This window comes from Lepidochelys olivacea, assembly GCF_965140295.1.
Source record: "Lepidochelys olivacea isolate rLepOli2 genome assembly, chromosome: 14".
Classification (NCBI taxonomy): Eukaryota; Metazoa; Chordata; order Testudines; family Cheloniidae; genus Lepidochelys; species Lepidochelys olivacea.
The window spans coordinates 34,917,867-34,940,141 of record NC_140424.1 but is presented as its reverse complement, the minus strand read 5'-3'; the positions used below and the strand labels follow the sequence as shown (position 1 = coordinate 34,940,141).

Here is a 22,275-nt window from a genome sequence, read left to right as displayed (position 1 = left end):
CTGAAAGGGTCAAAACAAACTTCTGTCAGCCACATAAATTTAAATGGGTAAAGTTCTATTTAAAATATTTAGGAATAAATATTGTATAAAGACAATAAAAACTTTTTTTTAAGGCAAACAACCCTCCACTGTGGGAAAAAACAACAACAGAAGAGTTGGACGAATTGAACAAATATTACATTTCTTGGGTAGGTAGGGTAGCCTTGTAAAAGACGAATGTCCTTTCAAAGTTGTTATTTTTGTTTCAGTACATCCCAGTTGGTATCTGTGACATGCTTTAAAAACATGGCAGGATGCACTATTAAAATTCATATGGAAACATACAAGACAAAGGGGGAGTTCTAAAGTACTGAATAAACCTACACAGTTGGGTGGACTAGCTTTCCCTAATTTGGCTTATTATTATTATGCATCACAATTGAAAGACATGATCAATTGCATTAATAATAGACCATCCAAACGCTGGGTAAAACTCGAACAAGACAAGATCCCAAACATAGCTATTGATAGTAACTGTAGGTTACAGAGAAATGTAAGTCACCAAAAATAAAAAATCGCCCATTCATCCAGGCCACCTTAGCAGCTTTGGACAACTTTTTAAAAATTCCTTTACCTGAGGCCCTCTCCCTTAGCTACTTTTATTACTAGTCACAAATTTATCACTAGGAAATATCAAAGTGACTACGCATTGTGAGTAAGAGCTGAGATTACTCAGTTTGGACAGCTGTTCCTGGGTCCCAATTTGAAATCATACCAAGAGATAGCTAATAATAATTATTAAGATCCCATATTTTCAATATTTACAAACCAAACATTTTATTGTGAAATCTGGATACAAGATGTCTCTATCTAGACCTTTGACCACATTTAAGGAGTTGATCCAAAGGAGGAACCTGGAACAAAAGGTTTAATTTCTAAAATATACACAATTTTGATTGAAAAAAGATGTTGATAGGAAAACAACCCAGATAAAAAGATGGGAGAGGGATATGGGCAAAGATATTGATATTGATAGAGTGGGAAAGGGGATATACATATACATCTTCAATTTGTGTAGCTCACAAAGATTTTTATAAATTACTGTATAGATGGCATTTGACTCAAGTTAAGATCAATCATATTTTTACTGCTAGGGATGCAATCTGTTGGAAGGGTGGTGGGGAAAAGGGAACATACTTGCACATATGGTGGTTGTGTCCAGGAACTAGACAGTTTGGGGAGGCAATTATTAAAGAGATTCATCTTATAACAAAATGACAGCTTCCCAGAGGTCTCCTGACCTGCTTCCTTAAAGTTCAATAAAGGATGTACATTTTAAAAAGAAAGACAAATTTATTTATTTATTTTTTATGGTTAGCAGCAAGGCTAAGTGTTGCATATTATTGGAAAAATGTGACTTCTTGTCCTATGGAATTGTGGTATTGTAAAATATGGACTCTTCTTGTAATGGAACAGCTTTCACACCAAGTACGTACACAAGAGAAGTGCCAAAAAGAGGATAGGTGTTTAGAAATTTGGTCATCCTTTGTAGCGTACTCAGAGGAGGAGGGCTTGCCAGTCGATGAGTCAGAATCTTTAGCCAGGTTCGTTGAATATTAACATGATGCTGAATAAGTCATGTATGATATAGTAAGTTAACATTTTATTGTATTTTTGCCGTAATAAAAAGTTTCAGAAAAGAAATGCTGTGTATTAACATTACAGCGGCAGTCTCACCTGTACAGATTGGCGCAGTGGCTCCTATCCATTCTCTCCTCCCATTTCACTGAGCAGTTCACTGAGCAGAGAAATCTCCAGGGACAGTTCAGAGATCCTCTCATCCCCTCTCTTGACAATGGCTCTGTCTAGCTTTTTCAGCTGGGACAGCAGGAAGCTGCTCTTGCAGAAACCCACATAGCTTCTTCCACTCCTGGATGATTTTCTGCCTCTTGGCTTCTGTCTGTTTCTGCAGTTACAGGGAGAGGGTGGCAAGGTAACCAGGGGAATATCTTACATGTGCCTCCCAGCAGATGGGGGGGATACTGGCTAGAACCCAGGGTCCCTAGTGGTGCATGATGGGAAAGTTCACTTAGAACAAGAAGGATGGAGGGCCCAGGACAGGGACAAATGGCAACAGCACAAAAACTTCATCAACTTGCACTGAGCCAAAAATCTCCACCCAGTCAGCCCACATTTTCTCTCCTCTCTCCCCATCTTCCCTAGGCACTCCAGAGAAATCCCAGCCACTATAATATCTGAGCAGCCCCTGGGCAGGGTCTCTCTGGGTCAGTTCACAGACAAGGCTCATGCACAGGCAAATGTTCCCCAAGAACATCATGGTACCCTCCATGTGCTTGACCCCGCCCTTCTCCCTGGATTCCAGTGGGGATGGTTTCCTGGCTGAGGCAAGCAGGAGGGTCCCTGCGGTTGCCATATCACTCCAGGCACTGTGATCCCAGGAAAATCTCAGTGTGAAAAGGGAAATGAATAAAAACTGAACCCACCTTGTTGCCAGATGCCCAACCCCAGCTGCAAATATCCCCCGCACTATAGGCAGTGGTTCTCAACCAGGGGTACACGTATCCCTGGGGGTATGCAGAGGTCTTCCAGGGGGTACATCAACTTATCTAGATATTTGCCTAGTTTCACAACAGACTATATTATAAGCCCTAGCAAAGTCAGTACAAACAAAAATTTCATACAGACCGTGACTTATTTATACTGCTCTATATACTATACACGGAAAAGTAAGTACAATATTTATATTCCAAATTGATTTATTTATAATTATATGGTAAAAATGAGAAAGGAAGCAATTTTTCAGTAATTGTGTGTTGTGTGACACTTTCATATCTTTAGGTCTGATTTTGTAAGCAAGTAGTTTTTAAGTGAGGTGAAACTTGGGGGTACACAAGACAAATCAGACTCCTGAAAAGGGTACAGTAGCCTGGAAAGGTTGAGAACCACTTCTATAGACATACACAAAATATTAAATTTCAGATATTGCCCCCAGCTCCAGTCACTCAACATACCCAGAGTGCCAGCTCTGAACATGGATCCCCCAAATAAATATCCCCCCCAAACCCCAGCTCTGAACCCCCCACACAATATTCATAACTTCAGCTACAAAAATGATACACATAAACAGATAGCATAATTATAATCAGCCAATCATAACCTCTCCATAGACCCCTTACACAACAACCTTTATACAATATTGGCTGCAAATATATAACAGTGGTCGCAACAGTGATCTATCCAGTTACAGATGATGTCAATAACGTCACAGTGAGGCTGATATTGGAATACTGCCTCCGGTTTTGGTGTCCTCATTTGACAAAGATGTTGTGAAATTGGAGCTGGGGCAGCAAAGAGCCACCAAATGTTCTGAGGGCTGGAGAAAAATGCCTTCTAGTGAGCTATTGAAAGAGCTCAACCTGTTCAGCTTATCAAAAGAAGATTGAAAGGTGGCTTCATTGAAGTGTTGAAGTGCCTTAATGGAGAGAAAATATTGGGTATTAAAGGGCTCTTTAATCTAGCAGAGAAAGGCATAACAAGACCCAATGGCTGGAAGGTGAAAAGAGACAAATTCATATTACAAATAAGGCACAAATATTCAACAGCGAGGATGATTCACCACAGGAACAAGCTACCAAGGAAAGTGGTGGATTCTCCATCTCTTGATGTCATTTAATGAAGACTAGATGCCTTTCTGGAATGTGTTTGCCCAAAAAGTAGCTATTGTGTCATACTGGAGGCCTGTGATACGCAGGGGGTCAGATTAGATGCTCTAAGGGTCTCTTCTGGCCATAAAGTCTGATCATTTCTGAAAAACTGAGTGTAGCATGGGGAGCAGCGTGTGATATTTTACTGTCTAGCCGGCTTGCTTCCTAGAACGAACACTCATTGGCTGGGGTGATCCACAGGGAGCAGCTCAAAGCTCCAAAGTGCCTGGCCAGCGGCAGGACATTAGCACAGCAAGGGAGGGGTGTGGCAGTGAGATCACAAAGGCCTTTTGCAGGACCTCAGACTATTGGTCAAAGGTGGTGGGGAGGTGGTGACCTCACAGAGAGATGCTGACATCAGCCAGGCAGGACAGGGGCGAGGGGTCAGGGAAACCTCAGAGACCCCTGTGGCTTTGCTTCAGCAAGTCTCCTTCTTGAGGTCTCTCTTTGAGGATTGAGAGAGTATTAGGGTTCATGTACTTGAGCGCGAGGAGGAACCTCTTTTGAGTTTTCTCCTTTCCTTTTACTGATTTTACTAGAAAACAGACACCCCTGTTTAGAAGGTAAGAGCCTCCTTGAGGTTTGAAACCTGTTCAGTCTGATCCATCTGGTGACAGTTGAATTCTAGGTGTGGAAAACATGAGCTTAAGGAGGCAGAATTTTATTCTGCACCTAGAATTTTGTCCCTTAGAATCACTGGGGACACTAGGGTTTGTCCTTTTTGTTTCACCTTTTCCTCCATCCATCCCTCCCTCCTTTCTCTTCTTCTCTTGCTTCTTTTGTCCCTTCTCCTGTTCCCCTCCCAACACCAGGAGGGGGGTGTGTGTGTGTGTGTCGCGGGGGAGTGCTCTGCAGCTCCCATTGTGGGAGGTACTCCCAAAAATTGGGGCTGAAATAGGGCTCGGGCAGTGATCCCCACCAGTGACCTGGGCCATCCTTTGGGCTCTCTGGTGAGAACCCTCAGCCTCCCGTCCTCAGTCTCTACCCTGATTGATCCTTGTTGTTCTCTTTTAAGACCAAGTAAATAAGTCCTAACCAGTCATATGTTTGACGAATTTTGCTGCTTCTCTGCATTAATTGTCTCTGAGCAGTTCATGATTCTCTCTAACATTCCAGTTCTCCTAAAATACTTGCTGAATAATTACTGTGCACTGTTGTTGGTCTGGATCTCATTTGAGAGCACTTTATTCAGGTCATTCAATGTATGAAATTCAAGATACGATGGTTAGTTTGAAAATTAGGGCTCTTGGGTCCTATTCCCAACTCTGCCACTGACTGGCTGTGTGACCTAAGACAGGTCAATTCTCCTTTCTCAGCCTTAGCTTCTCCCTTTTTCAAGCAGGGATAATAATGATCCGCTCCTACCTACCTCACGGTGGGTGGAGGATGGGGATCCATTGGAGAGTGTCACTAGGAGTAGTGCATAATATGAGGTGTCCTATCACGTTTACTCAGATCAGATTATGACATAATAGAATAGCTGAATAGCTGATAAATAGCTGAATATTTTACAATGCCCAAAAAAATTGTTCCAAAGTGATTAAATCCAAAAATGTCTCAAACTTCCCATGAGCCTTTGCTCCCACAACCCACTTTTTAACAAAAGCCACTTATTCCACAAAAGTACAGTCATTAGACATTTTAAAATGTCTAAACTTTACCCTGTAAGATTCAGGAGTGACCTTGAATCACTTTAACACGGGATCTTTAAAGAGCACATAATCTAATGCTTCTTGCGCTCTTAATTCATTCAATACCACTCTGGCTTTTCCAGTCAACCTGGTTAGCAGGACAGGCATTCATTGTTCATCTGAGTCCTTGTGAAAACTGGATAGATGTTCAAAGGTAGACAAAAATTCCTCCATGTCTTCAGTATCTTTGTAAACGGGACAAGTCCTTTCCCAATTTTTGCTATTGTGGAGGGCAGATGGAGTTTCAGGCTGTGGCAGATTCTTTTCCTTTTCCAAGACTTGGAGCTGAAGGCTGGCAGCTTCTAGCTGTTTTTGATGAGCCCTTTTCTCAGCAGCCATCTGTTCCATCCACCTTTGATGAGCTTCTTATCTTTTGCTTTTCCTGCAATTGAAGATCTGCCCGTTTTTGTTCATGTTCAAATTGTTGTTCATTTTGTGCTGCTAGCATTCCCACTGCTTCTGCTTCAGCAGCTGCATTTGGGGCAGGTGAGAGTGGAGCCCCTGCTTTCTGATCATTGGCCACGAACAGATTTTTCAGTTCTTGATCAGTAATTTTCTTCCTAAAGGATAACCCCTTTTGTGAGCATAAACCTTCCAGGGTTTTTTATGTCAAGACCCTCATATGGTCATTGCTCACTCATTGTAATTACTCTTTAACCATTAAAATGTTTGAATAGCGTGGCGTTCTGATCCAAAGCTTAATTGACCTGTTTCTGTGAATCTTGCAAAAAGTATGCCAAATGTCACTGTCCTTCAGTGGGTCACAGCTGAAAATACAAAATTCAGAACAAACTGCCGAGAAATGGGGCAGTCCCACCCCAAACTGCTGATTATTTTTGTGACTGACTTGGCATATCCTATGGAAGAATAAACTTCTGTCTCATCACACTGGTTAACAAGAAGTCAGAAATATAGTCTCTTTAGGTATCCAAACCCTTGTTTCATCACTCAGACACTAGACTTAATGATGAGTGGTTATTTAAAAACAATTTAATCAAATAAAGGGTTCTTCTAATCCCAAGATTTTAGTGCTGGCTAGATTGGTGCAAACAACCTTGTAGGTGTTTCCCCAGAAACAAACACATTTAAAAAACAGGTATATAGTCAATATTCATAACTTCAGATACAAAAATGATATGCACATACAAACAGGATAGTGATATTTGATAGATGGTAACTTTTCCATTGATACCATACATGACATACTTTGTACAAGATTTGTTGCAATTGTATAATAGTGGCAATATTAATGATATAAATGGTCATGTTCCAATCATGTGGCATCACAAGGAAAAGGAACTAATTTAGATTCCATCATTTTGCATAGCTGGGATTACGTTTTTCAATGTGCGTTACTTTGCAGTTATCAGCATTTATCCAGAAAAAAAAGTCAATCCCTACATTCTCCCTTTCCCAGATTCCTCTCTCCAAGACCTATCTACACCGCATTTTACTATCCCACCTTATTTCCCCTTGCCTTTGGGATTACCTCTCCAGCTCTGTAGTGAAAGTCGAATGGTGTCTAGGACTCTTTAGGCAGCACCCATACAACCAGATACAATCTCCTGTCCCCACCCTCTTTCCCTTTCACTGGGATTTTGCAACCCTAACCCTGTTTAGTGGGGGGGGTCACCCTAAATGAAACCTCAGTCAGGGCATGCTATGAACAGTTCTGCTGTCCTTTACCCATACAATCAGGATAACAACATTTCATTACCCCTGTATTCAAGTACTAAAGTCATTTATAACCCCAAACCAGCCATAATTGATCATTTTGGGAAAGAAGCTCAATCATGGTGTGCACCTAGGCAGAGTAGGTGTGTCTATGCAAATACGGTCTGTTCCTGATGTCTTTTCTGCCAGCCCGTCAATAGGAGAGGGGACAGGGGAGAGTTCATTCAGACCCTGTGTAGACTTGGTGTCAAGGCTGAATTCCCACTCTGGCACTTCGAGTGCAGAAGGTGGGGGCCCACAAGGATTCTAAAAGTTAATACTTGCCACTCCAGGCTTGTATTAAACTCCCAAGGTTACAACTTTTCTCTGACTTTGGCTTGATAAATGCTGCCACCACCCAAATGCAAAAAAAAAAAATCCCTTGGACCCAGGAAGGAGCACTTGGGAATTCCCCACTGTGGGGTACCCTCAAGCCCTTTCACCCCACCTCCGGGGAGAGCTGAGAAGAAAACAAAGGAAATTAGCTGTTGCTATCAGCTAATCAAACAACATAGGCACAAAGCTCTTAGGACCCAACAATCCAAATCCTGTTCTTAAAAAAAGTAAACTTTATTAAAAAAAGAAAGAAAATACATCTGGAACTTAGGCTTTTGCTAGATTTTAAGAGGAATTCCAAAAATTAAGCACCCAAAATAGGGTTCAGCTTAAAGGTTACAAGCAAACAAAAGCATCTGGGGAGATCTACAAGCCAAAATAAAGAAATAAACCTGATTGCGTTTATCTAAACATTCCCTATCAAATGATTCCTTCTAGGTATGGAATTTACTTTTTCGTACCTGGTTCAAACCTTACACAGCACTCCTGCTTAAAGCATTGCTGCTCCATGTCCCTGCAGCCCAGAGAATGACAAAGAGAAAGTTCTTTCCCAATTTTAAAAAGTTCTAGCCTTCCCAGTGGATCTTTTGGTTAGGTGCCCACTCGTTTTCTTTTCTTTTTTTTTTACGTAGGGGACTTTTTAACCCTTTACAGGTAAAGCAAGCAGAGAACAGCTACTAAGAGGAATTTTCAGCTAACTGGCTGGCTATGTGTTCATAAAAGGGAGCTCTTGCCCCCTGCCTCCGCCCCCACCCGCCTTCATTTATCACATTTGGCCTCCAGAATACTAGAGGTCAGAAAAATAGCTTGGGTAAATGCTGTGCCATTGACATTTTCTCCCAACCATTCATGCTTTCTAGTTTTGAAAGGTACAAAATTCTGGGCACAGAGAAGTAATTTGCTTTAAATTTTCACAAGTGCCCACTAATTTTGAGAGCTGGCACAAAAAATAATGGACACTTGAAAATGTAGGGCTACCTCTTTTCTCGGTCACACAGTTTCATATATTTTCCTGGAGTTCTCCAGACACAGAAGAAAGGAAAGATTTTCTCATCAGAGAAAGAGACCTCTTTGAAAGTATATATTGCCACCATGTTATCAGTATCATAAAATGCTACATGGTGCTCTTCAAAGTTCAGAGAAACCCCAATTTTCCCAAGTCGCTCATTCAGGGGCAGATGGATCACAGAGGAGTCAAGAGCCTGGTATTTACCCCAGTCACACTCCACAGCCCAGATCTTCTCCACTGGGCTAAAATTGAGCCATCCCTTCCTCCTTATAGACTCTCTGGCAACCCCTACAACCCACCAGTCACCACCATTCCCCACTTCCACCTCCCAGTAATGTATCCCTGATGTGAAACCTTCAGAACCCAGGACACACACAGAAGAATCAAATCTCTCAGGATTGTCTGGCACATTCTGTGCTGTATCTCCTTTTGTTACACATTTATGATCCTCAGACAGGATGAGATCAGGATGAGCAGTGATTGGATCCAGAATCACGCTGGCTGCAGAGAGAGAAAAATCAGAGTTTTAGAGGCAGATCTTGGCTCTAGGCAAGGTTGTATTCATTTCTGTGACATAATCTGTCTGAGCTGTCAGCAAATTAGTGACTCTTCTTCCTCCAGTTTACCCAGCTCTGAACAGGGAGTAGATCAAAAAGCTCAGGAAAGTGCCAGAATGATTCATTCTACTGGCAGAGTAAAAGCATCAACTGATTCAGGCCTGAGATTTAAAACCTTCCCTATCTGTCCCTCAGCCTCTCCAGAGAGATGAACCAGCTTTACTATGTTTTCCCATCAGATTATATAGAAAGTGATAATAGGGAACAAAGGAAGAGAACGCCACTGCAGAGAAACGCCTCTTGCCGTGCCCTGGGAGGGCTTGTCTTCCCTACTAAATCAGTCACCGTTAGAGAATGTGCTAACATGCGAGCAGTATTGCCAGCCTCAAGACATCAAAAATCAGGCGCCAGACCCTCAACTCATGAGGCTTTCTTAAAATCAAGTATTGTTTTTTAGTCTAGGGTTGTGTGTTTTTTAGTTGGTTTGTTTTCCACTGTTGTGCTATCATGACCCAGCAGCAACACTTCAGTCTCCCACTGCCCTAGGACTGGAACCCAGCTGCACTATTTCCTCTGAGTTCCCCACTCGCCTGCCCTGGGACTCCTCTCTCCAGGTGCCAGCAGCACCACGACCCTGACTCCCTACTCTCCTCTTTCCTGTATGGCAAGGCAGAGCTGTGTCCTCAGCTCTTGCACAGAGCTCTGGCTGCATGCCTGCCCTGAAAATGACAGGACGAGAGGAACTTCTTGTGTCATCATAAAAGCTCCCCCTGCAGATGCCAAAATCCTGTGAGTCTTGATCAGTGGGCGAAAACTGGCAACACTATCTTCCTTGGCTGCTGGAAAGGGACTCTTCCCCCCCCCCTTCCTCAGCTGCCATTCAATCCCCTCCATCTCCCTCCCCACCATTGTCCTCTGCACCCCGCCCCCAGCCTCCCTCTTGCCCCAATACACCCTGTATCCCACTCAGCCTACTCTCTGCCCCACCTTTATTGGACACTGTTGTGTCAAAGGAGTGATAGGAGCAACACAGGTTGGCAGCTCGGAGGCAGTTTCATTGGGTTTAGAATTTCTTTTTTAAAAAAAGAGGGGAGCCCAAAATAACTGTTCTGGGGAGACTCAAAAGAACTCCAAGGATTGCAGGGCAACTGAAAAGGGGTGAGCTGGAGCTGGGATGGGTTGTGGGGAAGGAAAAGGGGGAGGGGGATGACAATGCTGAGTGCAGGCTAAATGGGCAGCCGCAAAAATGGCTGGTGGAGTCTGGAGGAAACTGCCCAGTACTGGGCGAGAGAGAGGCCAGTAGCGGAAGAGGCAGCAACCAACACCAGAAAAGAAGGGACACAGTAAGTGGGGAGCCAGTGGATACAGACCCCAGTGGGCGAGTTGCGTCACCAGAGGGTTTCCAGGAACAGAGCTGGAAGGGAGAAAATCCAGTTCAGGGGGGACAGGACAGACAGAAATAGTAGGAACAGTGACAAAAGGGACAGTACTTTGAAAGAAAAAAGGCAGTGGTATAAGGGGAAAAGTGGAAACGTTAAAGGAAGAATAGTGAAATTAAACAAGAGGCAAAATAACTAGAGTCTTGATGTAATCTAAGAAATTATTAGAAAAACACTGTTAGAAAACTATTAAGTAAAGCAAGAATGAAATGGGAATAAAATAAATTGCAACAAAAGATAAACTATAATTAAAGACTTAAGAAATAAGGAGGAAAAGAGTTGTAGTGAAAATGAAAAAATAGTAAGGACTGTAAAATAAAACATCTGGACAGCATGCTGAGGTATATAAGATGAAGTGAAAGGAATAGAAAAATTGTCAGAGAACAAAGGAACTGTAAGCCAGAAAGGAGCAGAGGGATAACTGTTCAATCAAGAAGGCACCACATCACACTAAGGAATACATATTGATATTTAAGCTGGAAATCAAAACAGTAAACAAAGACTGCACAAGAGGATTGCTCAAGGGTTAACTAAACATCCTAAGAAATTTTCCTCCAAACTCTGGGCTTACAGAGGCTGAAAACTGAGAAAATGAAAAGGGAATGCATAAAGTTGGGGTTTATGTTCTAGTGGGTTCTATTTTCTAATTCCAAATTCTGTTATTTCATAAATGTAAATTGTTACCTATAAAGTGAGTTTAATTAAAATAATATTAGATAATATATAGTAGATGCTGTGATAGTCTGTACCACTATATTTCTCACTTGCACACTATTGAAATAATATTTGTACACAGTATGCCTTATGAGGTATTTTCTGAAAACTCATAAATTCTGGTCAATATTCTCCTGATAAAATTTGTGGGGCAACATAGTATGTAAGATAGAAGGTTCCACTTTATGGTGTTATTAACGCATATTCCAAACCACAGTCCTGACCAAACAGAAGTTGGCAAACAGGTCTGTCCTAAACAAAGCAATGTGTGATCTGCTTAATTTGCACTTAAGCAGTAAACAGAGTCATCAAGCAGGAAGGGTAGACAAAGAAACCTCAAACAGGTGACGAAAAACGAGCAGGAAACATCCTCGCCTATGGACTCTCCGTCTCCTGAATCTCAGCTGGGAATGTTTTTCAAAGGAGGGACTGACACTACAAAAGGCGGACAAACACCCCAAGACCCATTCCTCTTCTTCCTCTCTCATTTGCTGTCCATCAGTTGACTGCATCAGAAGGAATAAAGGAAGCAGCCATTACACAGAAAAGGGGCTCATGGCCAAGAAGTTTGCCCAGTAAGATGATAGAAACTTGGCTGTGAACGTAACACAGTTTGTTAAGTTAGGCATTAGTTGCATTTTATCTTTATTTTTCTTGTAACCATTTCTGATTTTTATGCCTCATTACTTGTACTCACTTAAAATCTATCTCTTTGCAATTAACAAACTTGTTTTATCTAAACCAGTGTGTTTGAATTGAAGTGTTTGGGAACTCCATTTGGCATAACAAGAATTGTGATCACATTTCTATTAATAAAATGACAAACTTTATATAAGCTTGCATTGTCAAGGAGAGAGCTGGACAGTATAAAATGTACATTTCTTGGGAAAGTCTGGGACTGGGAGGGGGCTGGGGTCACCCTGCCTGTAATTCAGGATAGTGCAGGGGTGGCCAAACTTACTGGCCCTTCAAGCCGCATACAACAATCTTCAGAAGTTCAAAAGCTGGGGCACACCTGCTGGGGCTGGGGCTCGGGTCTTCAGCCCCGCAGGAGGTGCCTCACAGGGCTCAGGACTTCAGCCCTGCTCCTGTTGAAGCCCTGAGCCCAGGCAGGTGTGCCCCACTGGGCAGAAACCCCGAGACCCCCCCTCCCTGCTGGGCTAAAGCCCCTACCCCACCACCCCACTGCAAGGCAAAGGTCCCGAGCTCTGCACCCACCCTCAGTCTGGTAGGTGGAGAATGGAGAGGAGGGCACATGCAGGGCTCTGCGAGCCGCACTTCAGCAGTAAAAGAATCGCATGTGGCTCACAACTCACAGTTTGGCCACCCCTGGGCTAGTGAGAGTCTGAGTGTGACTGGCAGTTTGCAAGTGCACACAGACATAGGTGGGAATGACTTACATGCTGGAGGCCACTTGTGGGTTGCCCAGACTAGAGGCTACAGCAGCAAAGCAGTGTAAAGGGCACTCCAGGTGAGAGGGCATGAGTCACACAGCTACTTACTAGTCTAAAGATACACACAATAAACAAACAGGCACTCACGCAAGCTCTGAAGTGCATGCACATCTGAACATACTGATGAATCTCATGCCCACCACATACACATTTCAAGCTGTTAGCAGATAATTTAAAGATATGACACACTAAAATGGGAAGAAAACGAAAATCTGTATCAGAATAGGTTTCAGAACACAAGGAAGTATTCAAAATTTTAAAAAATAAAAACAGTAGGAAAGGATGAAGTTGAGTGTATGCGCTGCAAATGGTGTGGCCAAATTATTCAATGTAAATATTTATAGGCTAATAGTTTTAAGTCTACAACAGTACGATGTTTATTCAAATGAAAAGTTTTATTTGGGGGTTAGAGATGTATTGTTTTCTTAAACTCTAAGGTGGCATTGTGTTTTGAGTTGTGTTTTAGGTCTGCAGCAAACCAAAATTCCATTCATCAAAGCATTAACCTACCAAATACTCTTTTCCCCTGTCCTTCTGTCCACCAAAATAAACCCTGATATTTACCCAGAAAAATTATTAATAGTTTTTTCCACTAATTTTCACCTCTTTTTGTTGTTGTAGTACTAAAACACCAATAAATTCCTGGGAAAAATTAAATAAAATAAAAACCAAAAATGAAGGGCCCTATGCATATAGTATCCAGGTGAGAGTGTAACCCACACACCTCCTGGGTGTGGTGTTCTGTCCCATGTAGTGGCACTGGGAACACTTAGAGAGAGAGAGAGAAAATGAGTCTGCTCTACAAGCCTTAGCTAACAGCCAGGTGGCTTTTAGCTCATGCAGTAGAGGCTCACGCACTAAGCACCAGAGGTCCCAGGTTCAATCCCCCACACCTATCAGCATCACAAGAGCATTCAATTGATTTATATAGTGGCTAAATATTTTTCGTATTATTCTCCATTGCATACATATGCATGTGAACATTGTTTGCTTTTTGACCATTGCTGCACTTTAAAAAGAGATTTCCACTGAGCTACACACAATGATACCCAGGACCCTTTCTCAAGTTGGTAAAAGTAAATAACTCCAGTATTAGTATGGAACGTTGTAGGACACACTCAACTTCAAGCTGGTATCAAAACTGACCCTTTTTGTCTCACATTTTACTTTCCATCTGTTAGCCAGTTTGATTCAGTGCCAGAACTTTACATCTCTCCACATGGCTACTCAGTTTCCTTAATACCTTCTTGTAAGGGATTTTTGAAGGTACAAATAGGGAAGGGAAGAAGGAGGATCATGGGAACTACAGGTCAGTCAGCCTCACCTCAGTCCCTGGAAAAATCATGGAGCAGGTCCTCAAAGAATCAATCCCGAAGCACTTACATGAGAGGAAAGTGATCAGGAACAGCCAGCATGGATTCACCAAGGGAAGGTCATGCCTGACTAATCTAATCGCCTTCTATGATGAGATTACTGGTTCTGTGGATGAAGGGAAGGCAATGGATGTATTGTTTCTTGACTTTAGCAAAGCTTTTGACACGGTCTCCCACAGTATTTTTGTCAGCAAGTTAAGGAAGTATGGGCTGGATGAATGCACTATAAGGTGGGTAGAAAGTTGGCTAGATTGTCAGGCTCAACGGGTAGTGATCAATGGCTCCATGTCTAGTTGGTAGCCGGTGTCAAGTGGAGTGCCCCAGGGGTCGGTCCTGGGGCCGGTTTTGTTCAATATCTTCATAAATGATCTGGAGGATGGTGTGGATTGCACTCTCAGCAAATTTGCGGATGATACTAAACTGGGAGGAGTGGTAGATACGCTGGAGGGCAGGGATAGGATACAGGGGGACCTAGACAAATTGGAGGATTGGGCCAAAAGAAATCTGATGAGGTTCAATAAGGATAAGTGCAGGGTCCTGCACTTAGGACGGAAGAACCCAATGCACCGCTACAGACTAGGGACCGAATGGCTAGGCAGCAGTTCTGCGGAAAAGGACCTAGGGGTGACAGTGGACGAGAAGCTGGATATGAGTCAATAGTGTGCCCTTGTTGCCAAGAAGGCCAATGGCATTTTGGGATGTATAAGTAGGGGCATAGCGAGCAGATCGAGGGACGTGATCGTCCCCCTCTATTTGACATTGGTGAGGCCTCATCTGGAGTACTGTGTCCAGTTTTGGGCCCCACACTACAAGAAGGATGTGGATAAATTGGAGAGAGTCCAGCGAAGGGCAACAAAAATGATTAGGGGACTGGAACACATGACTTATGAGGAGAGGCTGAGGGAACTGGGATTGTTTAGTGTGCAGAAGAGAAGAATGAGGGGGGATTTGATAGCTGCTTTCAACTACCTGAGAGGTGGTTCCAGAGAGGATGGTTCTAGACTATTCTCAGTGGTAGAAGAGGACAGGACAAGGAGTAATGGTCTCAAGTTGCAGTGGGGGAGGTTTAGGTTGGATATTAGGAAAAACTTTTTCACTAGGAGGGTGGTGAAACACTGGAATGCGTTACCTAGGGAGGTGGTGGAATCTCCTTCCTTAGAAGTTTTTAAGGTCAGGCTTGACAAAGCCCTGGCTGGGATGATTTAATTGGGGATTGGTCCTGCTTTGAGCAGAGGGTTGGACTAGATGACCTCCTGAGGTCCCTTCCAACCCTGATATTCTATGATTCTATGAAATAAACCAAGTCACCTAGTCCATCTTTATCCACTATGGGCATGATCCAAAGTCCACTGAAGTCAAAAGAAAGAGTCCCATTGATTTCAACAAATCAGACGTCAAGAATTATAACATTCAAAAACCAGTTGGAGAACACTGGTCTCTAAGCACCAGACTTCAATACAACACAGGGGCAAACATACCAGTGATACAAGGTAGGCAATGCTCAGTGAGCAATGGGGAATGGCTTGAGCAGCTGCTGACTCTGAAACTACTCTTCATAGCACCAGGGTTAACAGTGAATTCAGTCTAGAACAGCCAGGATACATGCAGCTGTAATACCTTTCACTTTACTGGAGTCTTCTGGCAGCCTTGGCCATAAAACAGACAGGTTAGTGGCCAGTAATAAACGAGGGTCATGTAACTGCCAGCCATCAGGCACCTTGTAATGTCCTGCTTGTCAGTTCGTGCTCTACTCCATGTCACAGTTCATCGCTCTGATGGGACACAGTGTAACCCCTCACATTGCTATGGGGCACTCTGAAATAGGGAAGTAATTACACAGGCCTTGCTGTAATAACTGCTAGGGCCATCCTACGGTGTGACTGTCGAGCTCACCTGGCTCACATCATTCCTGAAGTCTTTAAAGGGGTTTACTAACACAGATGCCACATACAGCCATGACCTGCACTTACAGCTAGTCTTTCTCACAAACTCCTCCTCTGGCATTCCACACATGTGGAAGGTGTCCAGAGTCAGGGGGCACCAATGGCCTATGCCCTACACCTGGCCTGGTCACCGAGAGCTCTTCTTAAACCAATAAATGAGCTCAGAACCACCCAGCTGATGGCAGCAGTTGTTCTTAGAACCCCTCCCACATGTGAATACTGGCTCTTGGTACTTACTCCAAGCCACCAGCCCTGTTATAAATATAAAGGGAAGAGTAACCAGTATACAGTGCTATAAAATCCCTCCTGGTCAGAGGCAAAACCCTTTCACCTGTAAAAGGTTAAGAAGCTAAGATAACCTCGCTGGCACCTGACCAAAATGACCAATGAGGAGACAAGATATTTTCAAAGCTGGAGGGGAGGGAACAAAGGGTTCGTCTGTCTGTGTGATGCTTTTGCCAGGAACAGATCAGGAATGCAGCCTCAGAACTTCTGCTAGTTAGTAAGTAATCTAGCTAGAAATGCATTAGATTTCCTTTTGTTTAATGGCTGGTAAAATACGCTGTGCTGGATGGAATGTATATTCCTGTTTTTGTGTCTTTTTGTAACTTAAGGTTTTACCTAGAGAGATTCTCTATGTTTTGAATCTGCTTACCCTGTAAGGTATTTACCATCCTGATTTTACAGAGGTGATTCTTTTACCTTTTCTTTAATTAAAATTCTTCTTTTAAGAACCTGATTGATTTTTCATTGTTTTTAAGATCCAAGGGTTTGGGTCTGTGTTCACCTGTACAAATTGGTGAGGATTTCTATCAAGCCTTCCCCAGGAAAGGGGGTATACGGCTTGGGGGGATATTTTGAGGGGGAAGATGTCTCCACGTGGGCTCTTTCCCTGTTCTTTGTGCAACACGCTTGGTGGTGGCAGCATATGGTTCAAGGACAAGGCAAAGTTTGTACCTTGGGGAAGTTTTTAACCTTAGCTGGTAAGAATAAGCTTAGGGGGTCTTTCATGTAGGTCCCTACATCTGTACCCTAGAGTTCAGAGTGGGGAAGGAACCTTGACAGGCCCCGTCCCAGCTGGAGCACTCCCTGGTTTTCTGGCTCTTGGTCCTGGGCCCCAGGGAGCTCTGCTGGGGTCGAGCAGAGATTCACTGAAGCTCCCCACTCTCCCTGCCAGCACGGATATATCCTGTTCTATCTACTTATCATCATTTATGGTTTCCATCATCCACATTGACTCACTCTTCCCTGTATCTCCCTCTAAGGGAAATTTTAACCCCTGAAAAGCAGCTAAAACCTTCCCCACTATACCCACACATTGCTCTACTACTTTCCCCTTTCATTGAGCTTCGAATCTGGCTGGTGGCTCAGTGTTAAAGGGCCCCAAGTCGCTGAAGGAGAAGCTCCCCCAACCCACTGCTGCTCTGGCTGCCACTGCCTCTCACTGCATTCCCAGGAGAGCCAGGCCCTTGTGGGCTCCAGCCTGAGAAGTCTGGTGGGTTATGCCCACGGTTCCCAGGTACCTGGCATGGGAATAGGGACGATAGTCCGTAGTCTGTCATGAGTGAGTGACATGGGTGCATCATATGAGAAACAAATGAATGACACAGTAGCCACTTAAAACATTAGGACATTGTTTTTTCCCTATATTAGGGAGTGTCCCTAGTCACTCCATAGGTAAGGCTGAAACTGAATTTTTATTATAAGCCTGAGTCCATGCCGACCTCACTCCTGCTGTAAAATCCTCCCAAAGAGTCGTATTGGCCTCATCACTGATAGACAAGGTCTCACAGCACCACAGATTAATTCTAGAACATTTGTAGTGAATCCGACAAGGGGCTGTTGAATTCTGCCAGAGCTGTCAAACAGAATCCTAAAAGTCTCCTGACATCTATTTACCACTTTGTACCGTAAAATGAAAGATGATGAAACCTCATCTACTGGACTCCTCTAGGAGGCATCTAATGCCCAGGACTAACATTTAGTGAATGAATGTGAAGTTACACAAGTTGTTAATGTCGTAGTTTTGCTTGGGAACCTGTGCAGTGGATGTGTGTGAGTGAGTGACTGGGGCACCAAGACCTAACTTTCTTGGGGACAGGAAAATGAATTTCTTCCTAAAGACCAGCCGGACCATTTTGCTGAAACCTTTTTTTATAAAAAGGTATCACCTTAGGGCAGAGACGGGAATGGAAAATCTCAGTCCTAGAGGTGAACATTTCATAAGCAACTGAATTCAGATGCTAGAATGGAAACACTTTGGCAACCTTGGCTGGAGGTGTTAGCAGTGATCTGGCTATAATTTATCAAAATTTTATGTCTTTAAAAATTAAAAATCAACACCACAGTTTTTTTACTTTCAGTTTTTAAAAAATACCATCCTTCACTGCCCTTTTCTGACCTGTCATTTTTTCCTTACTTCCTTTTATTTCATAACCACGAGACGCTTTCCATCAAATTTAACCTTTTGCTTTCCCTCTCCCAAGACACCCTTCTTGTGGGCAGATTGTTGAGTCCTTCCATTTCCATGACTGTGTGGATGGGGTCTTGACTGGAGGCTGAGGCATCTTGTGAGGTGTCATTTCAGAAGCCTCAGGTATACATTTTCTCTATGTCTCCATTTCATTCCTCTCTCTCTCTGGGTTTTCCACCATGAGTTATTTTAATTTACGACTGCGAGGTTTCCTTTTCCAGAATCATGATTTAAATTTAACCCTAAAGATGTGGTGCTTTCTGTGATGGTAACAACTTAAACTGCATCTGAGAGCTCCACCCCACTCTCCTTTCCTTTACTCACCCTCTCTTCTGAGCACGCTTGACACTCTGCTGACAGATACTGAGCCAGAGTGCTGCATGAATGTAGTTCTGGGAAGGAGAGAAGCATTTAAACACTGGCTGCTAAAGCTCTTTCCGTATTTATTGTCCAGGTGCAGTGCAAGATTCTCCTACACTATCCTGCCAATCTGCCTCAAACCTGACACATGCAAAATTCATTTCCAAGGGTAATGGGCAGGTGAGTCTCTGTGGTGCGTTCAGCCATGAATATGAGTATTTCAGGATAATGAGCACAGCCATTAATTGTTTGTAACTGAACTGTCACCAGCTATTCGTTGCACAATGATCCCTACAATCAGCCTCACTTGGTGGCATTGAGACTAGTGGCCTACCAGTGAAAGGCTCCACACCTGATTAGCAATCCCCCATCCACTGTACATTGCAAATGTTTAAATATAAGGTAAAATAGATGACCACATTCCCTGGGACCCTCCACATCCTTTAGAGAGTCCAACTCCCCAGCACCATGGATGACCAACATGCTCCTTGTTTCCTCATATTCCATTAGAAGGGAATGGAGAGTTAAATCAGGGAGTCTGGGAAATTGCTCTTCAGCAGAGTGTATTGAGCAGTGTAATGGAAATGATCCTGTCAGAACAGTGTAAGACCGGAAAGATTGGAAATCCCCTCTCATTAATCACCACTTTACCCAAAGGAGAACATCTGTCCCATCTCTCTGAAAATACTATCTGAATCCTGTCACTCTTGCTCTGAGCCTGTTCATTGCAAAAGGAAAGGCAGCAAAGATCACCCCAATTTTGACATGAATAAAATATCAGCTGAATTTACCTTGATATATTTGAGCTCTTCTCAATTCTGAAACAAAGTAGATACAGAGAGATGAGAGCTGTCCTGTGCACAAGACCCTCAGAAGGGGAAATAGTTTATAATAAAGTTTATATTGGGAGAAGGTGGGAATGGCACTTACGAAGTTCATTCTGGAGCTTCTCTAAAAACAAATCAATAGAAATAGATATATGGTAAGAAAGTTTATTGAAACAAGCATACATTTAAAGGGTGGTTTACATTGTAAGAGTTCCCATGATCTTATCACAAATTAAATCTTTTTTAACTATAAGGGACTATACTTAAATAAGACTAATAATAACAAGGAGTGTCAGAAAGGTTGGAAATGCTCAATTAAAAATTAATGAAATGAAAAAAAATACGCCTTATTTCCATAAACTTAACAGTGAGCATAATTAACCACTGGAACAATTTACTGAGGATTGTCGTGCATTCGCCATCAATGAAAATTTTAAAATCAAGATGATATGTTTTTCCTGCACTAGGAAATATTTGGGCAGTTTTCTGGCCAGTGTTATGCAGGTCAGACTAGATGATCACAGTCGTCCCTTCTGGCACTGGAATCTATGAATTCTTCCAGTTACTCTATCCCTGGCCAATGTGAACCTCATAGGAATTTTATAACTATTACTGCAAGTGAAGAACATGTTCACAGCAGTGATTAAAGGGCAGAGCAATACCTACACCTACCCTTCCTCCTGTTCATACAAGCTAAGGGAGGCTGCTTAGACCCGTGCTGCGGTCAGGAAGGGATGATGCTATTGAGCGGGGGAAAATCACCAGGGATGGGGCATGGATGAGTGGTGGGGTGTCCCCTGGAGCTCCCCCCTGGGCACGGGGAGGAATCTTAGCCGACAGGTCTGCTGGCACAGCGGAGCTGGGGAGCCCAGCCCCTTCCTCTGACGGAGGAGAGGCCTCTGCTGCTGAGCTGGGAGATTCTGCCCCGGCACCGCCTCCAACTCCATCCCTCCCTCCATGCCCGCCCGCTCCCATGGCAGTGCTGCCTAGGCCTCTCCGCCCTTGCTTGGGATGAAAGGGACATATGGGGGAACGTGCAAGGGGAACATAGGTTGGGAGACAGGGCTGGCTCCCCTGACTTGGTCCATGCTGTGTGGGGAGATGGCCAGAGCAGGGATGGGGTGAGGCTGTGGAGACAGAACCTGCACATCTCTCAGTGCCTCCTTGGGCTCAGGCTGAGAGCTCCATTTCCCCTTCCCCAGGCAAGGAACACCCCCCCCCCCCCGCATTAATCCACTCTGCATAAGAATGTAAAAGCTTAACTCCTGCCTCGCCCTTTCCTCAGCATACACTGGGCCAGAGCAAGCAAGCACCTGCTAACTCTGCTGAGGGCAGGGCTAAGGGTTAGTGTGAGTCAGAGGACTGTGTCACACACAGGGTGTTTCCCTGTCCGTTAGAGGGGACAGGGGGCTACTAGAAAGAATGGGTACCATGATGCATCAGTGTTCAGAGAGTTCTCTGCACTTGTTGTTTGCTTCCTGTTAAGGGCTTGTGTGGGTGGGTTTTGCCTTTGTGCAACTCTAACTGGTCTATATGAAAATCTCTTAGTAGCCAGCTGGGAAGTAGGAGGCTGCTACCTTGAGACTTCTTAAAACTCACCTCTGCCAGGAAGCCTATGAATCACTTGACAGCTGGGGAACTGTGACTGGTGCTTATCACCCTGATCACAATGGTCTCCCTGTTCCCTGGTGAGCCCCGTCGGTCTGTCTATATCCACCTGTTGTCTCACATCTTATATTTGGAATTGTAAGCTCTTTGGGGCATGGACCAGCTCTTTGTTATATGTTTGTACAGTACCTAGCACAATCAGGCCCTGATCCCTTTGGTGCTTCCACAGTACAAATAATAAATAAATAATAATAATAATAATATAGGCAACTTGATGCAAACTTTGATTTCTCCTATTAAAATGAACAAAGAAACCGTACCTTTCTGTGCAAGATGTTCCTCTAAAAGAAAATAGGAAAGAAATATAGAGAAAAATGGTTTTTAAATGTTGCATTTTTTATTAACAATGAATTCAATCCGCAACCTTTCTTTAGATCTACTCCCATTGCCTATAGTTACTATATAGCCAAAAGGGCCTCAGTTTTGTCTTGTTTTTTAAACCAAATCCCATCCTTACAAAATGCCATGATGCAAGATAAATAAATGTTATCTGAAATATACTGGCTTCCTTCTAAACTGAGCTCTACAGATAGTCTACAGTCCCCCGAGATAGAAAATATTTGGGTCATCCCATTAACGACATGATCCTGGCCCCCACTGCCTCCCTACATACTTCCTCATCCAAGGCTTAATTTATCCCCCGCCAGCTTGCCAGAGCTGAGTATGTCTGCTGTGAAAAGTGATATTTATATGTTTGTTAATATCACTTTTCACTGCCTCCCAGCTAGCTAAGAAGTCTGCTGTGAGAAGTTATATTAACAAACATACAAATATAATTTTTCACAGAAGCAGACTTACTAGCTAGCAAGTCTAAAACAAAAATACAACCAAAAAAGCAAAAGAAACAACAAGACAAGAACATGCCGCGCACCTTATCTGTGTTTCTATTCTGTTTAGGTCTAGTGAAGAATAGAGACAACTGTACATTATTTTTATTATTCAGTCTGCAAAAAAACCCTTATATAAATAAATTAGTATGATTTGGATGTGTATATGTTCATATTTTATGTTTTT

At 43.2% G+C, this 22,275-nt stretch overlaps 1 protein-coding gene across 2 annotated transcripts in view; it reads right to left on the bottom strand.

Annotated features, from left to right (window-relative positions):
- Positions 1-7,686: 7,686 nt before the first annotated feature.
- LOC311530572 (butyrophilin subfamily 1 member A1-like) overlaps positions 7,687-22,275 on the bottom strand; it is a 59,964-nt gene continuing 45,375 nt past the window's right edge. Inside the window, exons 7-10 of one of the 2 annotated variants that reach the window (XM_084647367.1) lie at positions 21,522-21,542; positions 19,697-19,717; positions 19,558-19,584; positions 7,687-8,954 (exon numbers count right to left, since the gene is read on the bottom strand). In XM_084647367.1, the coding sequence (XP_084503493.1) occupies positions 8,419-8,954; positions 19,558-19,584; positions 19,697-19,717; positions 21,522-21,542 (605 nt within the window). In that variant the 3' untranslated portion in view covers positions 7,687-8,418. The remainder of the gene's footprint in view (positions 8,955-19,557; positions 19,585-19,696; positions 19,718-21,521; positions 21,543-22,275) is intronic. The other variant, XM_084647368.1, reaches the window with a different exon arrangement.